The following is a 9,991-nucleotide window of genomic DNA, read 5'->3' as shown; positions in this document are numbered from 1 at the left end:
CAGTTTTTCATTCAGATGCTGTGGAGAAAAATAATAATCACACACAATCTCACATAGATCATGAATTCTGGAGACAAAATAGTTCCTAAAACTGCCACATTTTCATCAAAAGACCACTAGAATGTTATTAACACATAACGCACCATTTCATTTTATTTTCTCTTTATCTGATCAAAATTACATCATTAATTACACACCAAACTGAAGAAAGCATAAATCTAAAGATAAATCTGAAACAAACATTTCTACTATGTACTGGCAGAAGGTCTATGTTAAAAACTGTGCCTCTTTGAAAAGGTTTCAAACAGTATTTACTGACATTCAATCTGAGAGTGTTGTAAGGTGTGTTATATTCATATTATACACTGCCCCGCCAAAAATAAGTCACTATTTGGATTTAAATTGGCAAATGCTTAAGAGTCTAAGATTGGATCATTCATTTTTGCAGTGATTTTTTATGTTTCTAGCATGTTTTATGTTTGGCAACAGTTCTTCTAATTCTCATTAAAAGAGTGAGTAGCTTTTCATTTCTAAACCATGAAGACACATCAGGATGATTGGTAGTCTTTGGGTTGTGCTGGAGGAGACAGAGTGCTTGACTCTTGCATTATCAAAACAAGATCTTGACCAAAAATGTATGCACCTCTTGATGGAAATCTTGTCGAAAGATCTTGTATTGTCAATGCAAGAGTCAAGCACTCTGTTAAGTCTATATGCACATAAACAAAATGGGCGTGTGTTCTTTGTGATAATGGGAGAAAAAGAAAACATTTTTTATCTTTCCCTGATCGACTGGTGAACATTATTTAACTGTTATTATTAAACTTAGACATTTACTCTAGACATTCATGTTCTAGACTTGTTAAATGAAGTATTTAATGTAAATCTATGTATTTTGTATTTTTAGATAAATAATTGAACAAAGACAGATTAAATGACAAAATCTCAGTCAAAGAAATACATCTGAATTACACTACAGTTCTCTAAATTATACATAAGCCTGTATTTTAGCTGAAGGAATGTCATAATAGAAATAAACTATGAATTTAGATTAAAATGGCTGCACTTAATTGGCTTACAAGTTGTGATAAATAATACAGATGTCTGAATGTGCATCTAATTTATAGAATTATTGATTCCATACATTATTGAACCGTTGTTTATAAACTTACTAATTTGTTAGTACTAGACTTAGACACACAATTGAAGATCCTGAAGTAGTTTATCTCGTCCACTGGGATAATGACTCACTGGAGAGAAAAGCTCTTGGTGATAAAAACTGATCACAGCTGACATCTGATTTCTGCTGAATATGCCAAATATGTCTGATATCATTTCTGATGGTTTAATGAAAAATAATAAATTAAATATTTCATGTAGTAAATATATGTGTTTTGACAATTTATTTAAATAATTTAATAATGACAGATGACAAAATCTCATATAAATCTGAATGACACTAGTCTAAGTTATACATAAACCTGTGTGTTTAGCTGAAGGAATGTCATAATAGTCATATAATCAGATTCTTAAGACAATGTTTCCTAAAACAGCAACATTTCCACTTTGAATTAACCAAAAGATCACTGTTATTAACACAAATGCAACATTTCATTGAATTTTCTCTGTATTTTATCAGATTACATTATTAATTAATATAGTGGGAGACTGAGGGCAATTGTAACCATTTTTACAGTTCCCTTCATAACTTAGACTACTTGAAATACACTAGTCATCTTTTGATACAAGAAACAAATATAGGTGCACTAATTAATATTACAATTGGTAACACTAATAATTTCCATAAACAATGACATAATGATTTACAATAATTAAATTACACAGTTAAACTGTAGTCTGATTCACAGTTGAATCTGAACTCTATCAGTTATATTTATTTCTTGTCTGTCTGAACTCTCTTCTGCTCTAAGATCCTGACAGAAGAACCTAGACCAACCCCAAACGCAGGGTATAAGGGTTCAGTGAAAGTGGTCTGGACTCTGTGAAGGAGAGTCATTGTGTCAGAGACGCTGTAGAAGGACAGAGTTCCTGCTCTGTGATCCAGATACACTCCTATTCTAGAGGAGCAGACAGCGGGGATTAAGACTTGGGCTTTAGCATGTGTGAAATAGACATTCTGCCGAAAATACCACAATCTCCAGGATATTTTGTTGAAGCCAAGACTGCAGTCATTACTGTTTCCTTTACGTCTAATTCTTTTGTAACAAACTGCTATAGCACAGTCGTTCCCACTGCACTCGACCTCCCAATAACAGCGACCGCACAAACCCTCTCTAGACAAGATGTAGGGAAACACATTAAATCGCTCTGGTTGATCAGGATACTGCTGATCTTTATCACAATATGATATTTTCCTGCTTTCCTCAGACAGTTTCAAGTTTCTATGTGCAGTGTTTAGATCCAGGTGAATTTCACAGAAATCTGAGGAGGAATGAACAAAAGACAAATATTGAACTTTAAAGTAATCTTTGGTCTAAAATGGTCTCAATGTAACAGATCATTTCCACTGTTACTTAATTAATGAGTGTTCGTCTTGAAGAAACTACAGTTCAACTTACACTGCAAAAAATCATTTTGGGTCTTTGGTTCTGGAGGCTTTGTAACATTGACATTTGACACTGAAGAGACAAAACAAAACAAGTGTAAGGTTAAATTGTTGGTTTAAGAGTATGAATGACAAAATAACATATCAAAATATTCAGACCTTCTGGAGATATTTTAGCAGTCTGCTGTTGACAGACGTCCTCCAAAACCTCTCTGAATGCTGTGATTGAAACGTCTTTAAAAGACAGATGAGTGTGTTGAGTGAAGCTGGGAACGTCTTTAAATGTGGGTAAAACACACACAGACTGACAGCTCTGAAATGAGAAAAATAATAATTCAAACATGATTTGTAAAGCAGAACTGATCTTTTTCAAAGACCAAACAAGCACCACAATAATGTTTAGATTCTCAAAATGTTGACATCAGTACAAATGACTGTTTCTACTAAATAAAAGAAATACTTAAAGCACAGAACAATGAATAGTGAGCGTCCTACAGTATATCAATTACACACATCATTAATTACCTTCAGACACTGGATCTAATCATCAGTAATCAGAAGTTTGTCAATCTCTGCTTGTCTTTTTCTGAGTTCTGTCAGCTCTTGATCCAGATGTTTGTGAAGTTCCTCTGCTCGATCTATCTCAGTCTTCTCCTGAGCTCTGATCTGCTCTTTAATCTCAGAGCGTTTCTTCTCAAGAGAGCAGATGAGCTCAGTGAAGACCTTCTCAATGTCCTCCATGGTCTCTAGCGCTGAACTCTGTCAGAGACACAAAGATCTGATCATGAAGAACATTGTTGTGACTCAAAACAATGCAAGTAGAAAGTAAATGAGTGGCAGTCAAGCTCCAAAATTGACAGATTGACAGAAGTCTCAATAAGAACATCATGAATTGTGTCGTTTTTAAATGAATTTTTGGAGCTCAAAACCGATTGGTCACTGTCTACTTTTATTGAATTTAAAATATCTACTTTTTGCATGTCAAACAAACTTTAAAACTAAAGAACACATAAAGAAACATACTTTAAGAAGCTTCACAGCTTCACTGAGTTCCTGCTGACCTCTCTCTCGCTCCTGGATCAGCTTCTGACACGACACCTTTATCTCCTTTAACTCTTTCTGAAGATGTTCACATAAATAGGCAAAAATAGACATAATATGGTAAAGGTTTGTAACAAGGTTAATCGAAATTACAAACTATAAATACAGTATATGCAATATAATAATTATAATAAAATAGTTTATGCATGTTTTTAATTATTATTGATATTACCTTTTTACTAGTCCATTCTGAATCCACAGACACCACACTGTGTCCTTTATGATTATCAGTACACAAACAACAAATACACTGATGATCATCCTGACAGTAAATCTCCAGAAGTTTCCCATGACTGAGACAGAAGTTCTCCTGAATGTGTCTGGAAGCTTCGACTAGTTTGTGCTTCATAAACGCAGGAGATTGATAGTGAAGCTGCAGGTGAGTTTGACAGAAGGAGGCCAAGCACTGCAGACAGGACTTTACAGCTCTGTTCTTCTCTGTAGTGCAAACATCACACTCCACAGCAGCCGTTTGTAGGGACGTCTTCTGCAGCGTCTCCATCATCTCAGCTATCAGAGTGTTCTTCTTCAGTAGAGGTCTCTGACTGAAGCTCTCTCTGCATTGGGGACAGCGGTACGGCGGCCCCTGCTCCTTCTGGCCCCAGCAGTCAGTAATACAGCTCATACAGTAACTGTGTCCACAGGGAATCGTCACCGGCTCCTTCAGAGGATCCAAACAGACTGGACAGCTGAACTGATCCACATACGGACTCGCTGCAGATTCAGACATTTCTGAAGGAGTAACCTACATAAATACACATGTAAATCATTAATGAAAGAGCATATATAAAACTATACAAAATACTCAGTTTTGTATATTTATATGAAAGAATCCTAAACTCTTCACCTGTAACCAGAAGAATAAACATAAATCATCCAAATGAACATGGAGCTAATATCAAACTCATACAGTAATAATTGAATGTTCTTTTTTTTATGCAAGCAAGAAGACATAAAACAATTAGTTAAAGACTCTTTGACGTTCTTACCTGATTTGACAGAATAACAAATATTCCCTACTTTACAGCTTTAACCAAACTGGAAGAGTGTGAATCCTCAAGTAGAGGCTTGTGTAGCAGGGAAATAGGTTTTGTTTCTCTCAAACCCACAAGCTTCCTGGTTTTCAGTAGCAGGGAAATAGGTTTCATTTCTCTCTAATCCACAAACTTGTTTATGTAAAGCCATGACTTTGCAGTTTTAATGCTCTACTCTTTGAACTTTGCTTAACATCATACCGTAACTCTCGACACCAATAATCAGACTAGTTGATAACTTACAGAAAATGTGTTTCTTTGTTTTAACTGCTTCTAACACACTTCCAGCAATCTGTGTGTAAAATGATTAAATTATTTCATGTTTGTTGTATGTCAATGGCATCAAACCTTTCAGAAATCATTTATTTTAACAAGTGATGATTCTTTGTTATAAGAACAGAAGGTTTTCATTTGGATGCTGTGGAGAAAAATAATAATCACATTAGGGATGTGAATTTCTGCCAAAAAAGCCATTCGACAATCGAGGAGCAAAGGGCGAATATCGTTCGAAAATCGGAGGAAAACAAACAAAAACTAAAAACGCATATTCTCACAATGACAGAAAGGGAGGCCAATTTCATCTTTAGCAATTTGTCATCAAACAAACTGTTTATTAATTGAGCAAGTAACATGTTCTCGTCGTTTTTTTAAAGTTTTTTTTATATATATAGTTAGGCCTATGGTAGGCTAATTGAAAAAATGAAAATAAATAAATAAATAAACAGGACAATAAGTCCGTTTCTGCATCGCCAAACCAGATGCTCGTTAGATCAAAAAATAAAATAAATGCGGTTGGAAACATGTCATAATGAGTTTACGCAAACCTGACTTGTTACCGGCAATAGCCTACTTTTTAAACAAAGTAGTTTTCAATCAATGTTACTATTCATCGCATAACGCTTAAGCATATGTGACATGTCATAGTTTGCTCAAAAAAATTAGCATGTCAACATTTTCTGGGAGGAGACGCGAGCGCAACCTACACGAGGTTTAGCCTGGGAAAACCCAGATAACTTCCGGCAAATTTAGATTTGCTCTGCAATTAGTCTGGCAAAGAGCTCATTCAAGCCCATTTCTAATCCGTCGAAATCGCGGCACCAATCAGAAACGTTGGGGCGGGCTTTACACGATGACGATCGCTCTGATTGGTTTTAGGTCTATCCAGTTGCGCCCAGAGGCATTTGAGCGACGTCCGTTGGTGAAGCGCAGCAACTTTTAAATGCATTATTATATTCAAATTGCAAACACATGAGGACAGTCTCCATGAAAGACCCACTGGCAGATGAACGTGCTACTACATTTCTCTCCGAAACGGTAGGAAATTAAATTAGATTTAATAGAGGATTTTAACTGTGACAAGATGATTGACAGGGCAGTTTACGTGACAGGATGCACGCGACAGATCCGTCCGATAAAGATGACGAAGTAGTATGTCCCAAAGCTTGCCTACTCTTTTGCTACATATTCAAAAGTAAATACCTTTTCTTCACAAAAAGAGTACATACTTTTATGGCGTAGTGTAACTTAGGCGAATTGGGACGCAGCATATGGCTTTACAAGATGACGATCGCTCTGATTGGTTTTAGCTCTATCCAATTGCGCCCAGAGGCATTTGAGCGACGTCTGTTGGTGACGCCCCTTTGGAAATGAGTTATTAATGAAGCTTTGCCAGACCATAACTCAGTTACTACTGAGAATGGTCTGGTTTTAACCAGGCTACACGAGGTCACGACAATGCTCTTCTTCTGTTGTTTGTTTACACTATGTATACAAAAGAGGCAGCCTAGGGGGTTTCATTCATGTTAGCAACACTTTGTGTCCCCGACAGGAAAATACCCTGCTGCGCAATCTGTGACAGTAGGCGCGGCGTCAATTATGTAGAACACATTGGAATTGCGCGAAAATATAACGATATTGGAAAAAGCTATTTTATGATCGAATTTCGCATGCAGTTCGACCATTCGAATTTTGCGACTCATCTCTAAATCACACGCAATCTCACATAGATCATGAATTCTGGAGACAAAATATTTCCTAAAACTGCCACATTTTCATCAAAAGATCACTATGCTATTAAAACAAAACACACTATTTCATTTAATTTTCTCTTTATCTGATCAAAATTACATCATTAATTACACACCAAACTGAAGAAAGCAGAAATCTAAAGATAAATCTGAAACAAACATTTCTACAATGTACTGACAGAAGGTCTATGTTAAAAACTGTGCCTCTTTGAAAAGGTTTCAAACAGTATTTACTAACATCCACTCTGAGAGTGTTGTAAGCTGTGTTATATTCATATTATACACTGCCCCGCCAAAAAAAAAAAGTCACTATTTGGATTTAAATTGGCAAATGCTTAAGAGTCTAATTCATTATTGCAGTGATTATTATGTTTCTAGCATGTTATATGTTTGAGAACAGTTCTTATAATTCTCATTGATAGAGTGAGTAGCTTTTCATTTCTTAAACAACCATGTAGGAAGACACATCATGGCCATATTCCAGGATGATTGAAAGTCTTTGGGGTTGTGCTGGAGGAGACTTTACCGAGTGCTTGACTCTTGCATTATCAAAACAAGATCTTGACCAAAAATGTATGCACCTCTTGATGGAAATCTTGTCGAAAGATCTTGTATTGTCAATGCAAGAGTCAAGCACTCTGTTAAGTCTATATAACATGCTAGAAACATAATTATCACTGCAATAATAATCCAGTCATAGACTCTTACGCATTTGCCTATTTAAATCCAAACAGCAACTTTTTTTTTTTTGACCGGACATTGTATTATAGATATATATTTTTCATTTAAATCAATGTTTGATGTGTACATTTAACTCAAATACAGTCATGTAGTTTTTAATGTATTCTTTTCTGACAGATTATATTTTAAACTCTGCTTTTCTATGATCCTGACAGATGAAACTTGTCCAGTATAAAATGCAGGGTATAAGGGTTCAGTGAAAGTGGTCTGGACTCTGTGAAGGAGAGTCATTGTGTCAGAGACGCTGTAGAAGGACAGAGTTCCTGCTCTGTGATCCAGATACACTCCTATTCTAGAGGAGCAGACAGCGGGGATTGAGACTTGGGTTTTATCATGTGTGAAATAGACATTCTGTTGAGATCGGGACAATCTCCAAGAGTTTTTGTTGGAGCCAAGCCTACAGTCATAATTTCTTCCCTTACGTCCAATGCCTTTGTAACAAACTGCTACAGCCCAATTGTTCCCACTGCACTCGACCTCCCAGTAACAGCGACCGCACAAACCCTCTCGACACAGGACATTCACATATCTATCAAATCGCTCTGGGTGATCAGGATACTGTTGGTCTTTATATGTAAATGATATTTTCCTGCTGCCCTCAGACAGTTTGAGTTTATTGTTTGCAGTGTTTGGATCCAAGTTAAGTTCAGAGAAATCTGAGGAGGAATGAAAAACAAAAAAACAAATATTGAGCAAAGTAAACTTTGGTTCCAAAATGGTCACATTGTAACAGATCATTTCCACTGATACTGATTAATGAGTGTTTGCCTTGAAGAAACCACAGTTCAACTTACACTGCAAAAAATCATTTGGTGTCTTTGCAACACGGACATTTGACACTGAAGAGACAAAACGAAACATGCGTACGGTTCATTCGTTGGTTTTATACTACAGAGTATGAATGGCAAAACAATATATCAAAATATTCAGACCTTCTTGTGATATTTTGGCTGTCTGCTGTTGATAGACGTCCTCCAAAACCTCTCTGAATGTTGAGATTGAAATGTCTTTAAAATACAGATGAGTGTGTTGAGTGATGGGAACATCTTCAAATGTGGGTAAAACACACACAGACTGACAGCTCTGAAATGAGACAAATACAGCACTCTTTGTTATGTAAAAGACCATTTAAAAATGTGAAACAGTGAGTATAGAAACATTATGGTATACTGATTAAAGGACTTTCATTACCTTCAGAAAATTGACCTGATCATCATTAATCAGAAGTTTGTCAATCTCTGCTTGTGTTTTTCTGAGTTCTGTCAGCTCTTGATCCAGATGTTTGTGAAGTTCCTCTGCTCGATCTATCTCAGTCTTCTCCTGAGCTCTGATCTGCTCTTTAATCTCATAGCGTTTCTTCTCAAGAGAGCAGATGAGCTCAGTGAAGACCTTCTCAATGTCCTCCATGGTCTCTAGCGCTGAACTCTGTCAGAGACAAAGATCTGATAATGGAGATCATTGTTGTGACTCAAAACAATGCAGGTAGAAAGTAAATTAGTGGCAGTCAAGCTCCAAAAGTCTCAATAAGAACATCATGAATTGTGTCACGAATCTTTTAGCAATTTTTTTATCATTTTTTGGAGCTCAAACCCCATTGGTCATGGTCTATTTTATTTGAATAAAAAAAAAAAAATTGTTTTGCATGTCAAACAAACTTTAAAACTAAAGAACACATAAAGAAACATACTTTAAGAAGCTTCACAGCTTCACTGAGTTCCTGCTGACCTCTCTCTCGCTCCTGGATCAGCTTCTGACACGACACCTTTATCTCATTTAACTCTTTCTGAGGATGATAACATAAAAAATATATAATAAAAACAGGCAAAAATAGACACCAGTCCAGTAAAGGATATTATTGTTGGTGTTACCTTTTTACTAGTCCATTCAGAATCCACAGACACCACACTGTGTCCTTTATGATTATCAGTACATAAACAACAAATACACTGATGATCCTCCTGACAGTAAATCTCCAGAAGTTTCCCATGACTGAGACAGATGTTCTCCTGAATGTGTCTGGAAGCTTCGACTAGTTTGTGCTTCATAAACGCAGGAGATTGATAGTGAAGCTGCAGGTGAGTTTGACAGAAGGAGGCCAAGCACTGCAGACAGGACTTTACAGCTCTGTTCTTCTCTGTAGTGCAAACATCACACTCCACAGCAGCCGTTTGTAGGGACGTCTTCTGCAGCGTCTCCATCATCTCAGCTATCAGAGTGTTCTTCTTCAGTAGAGGTCTCTGACTGAAGCTCTCTCTGCATTGGGGACAGTGGTACGGCGGCCCCTGCTCCTTCTGGCCCCAGCAGTCAGTAATACAGCTCATACAGTAACTGTGTCCACAGGGAATCGTCACCGGCTCCTTCAGAGGATCCAAACAGACTGGACAGCTGAACTGATCCACATACGGACTCACTGCAGATTCAGACATTTCCTCCTCTCTTTTTTTTTTTTTTTTTTTTTTTTGCTGCAGATAGCTGCCTGTTCCTCTAATATAAACTGTTCTGCCAGAAGTAAATCGCTAAAG

At 36.7% G+C, this 9,991-nt stretch overlaps 1 protein-coding gene and 1 pseudogene across 2 annotated transcripts in view; both read right to left on the bottom strand.

The window, feature by feature from the left end:
- Positions 1-1,388: 1,388 nt before the first annotated feature.
- On the bottom strand, positions 1,389-6,652 carry LOC309507083 (E3 ubiquitin/ISG15 ligase TRIM25-like; annotated as a pseudogene). The gene is made up of 7 exons (XR_014211626.1): positions 4,657-6,652; positions 3,840-4,412; positions 3,590-3,685; positions 3,092-3,325; positions 2,726-2,879; positions 2,580-2,639; positions 1,389-2,442 (listed from the first exon to the last, which is right to left on the bottom strand). The product of XR_014211626.1 is annotated as an E3 ubiquitin/ISG15 ligase TRIM25-like (transcript).
- A 140-nt stretch (positions 6,653-6,792) lies between these two features.
- Positions 6,793-9,991, bottom strand: part of LOC309507080 (E3 ubiquitin/ISG15 ligase TRIM25-like) — a 4,233-nt gene continuing 1,034 nt past the window's right edge. The window contains exons 2-7 of the mRNA XM_082181182.1: positions 9,338-9,985; positions 9,157-9,252; positions 8,661-8,894; positions 8,402-8,552; positions 8,264-8,308; positions 6,793-8,125 (exon numbers count right to left, since the gene is read on the bottom strand). Coding sequence (XP_082037308.1) covers positions 7,554-8,125; positions 8,264-8,308; positions 8,402-8,552; positions 8,661-8,894; positions 9,157-9,252; positions 9,338-9,895 — 1,656 coding nt within the window. The 5' untranslated portion in view covers positions 9,896-9,985 and the 3' untranslated portion in view covers positions 6,793-7,553. The remainder of the gene's footprint in view (positions 8,126-8,263; positions 8,309-8,401; positions 8,553-8,660; positions 8,895-9,156; positions 9,253-9,337; positions 9,986-9,991) is intronic.

The sequence above is a fragment of the Leuciscus leuciscus genome (assembly GCF_965113295.1).
Source record: "Leuciscus leuciscus genome assembly, chromosome: 9".
NCBI classification, from domain to species: domain Eukaryota; kingdom Metazoa; phylum Chordata; class Actinopteri; order Cypriniformes; family Leuciscidae; genus Leuciscus; species Leuciscus leuciscus.
This window is presented reverse-complemented; position numbering and strand designations above follow the sequence as displayed.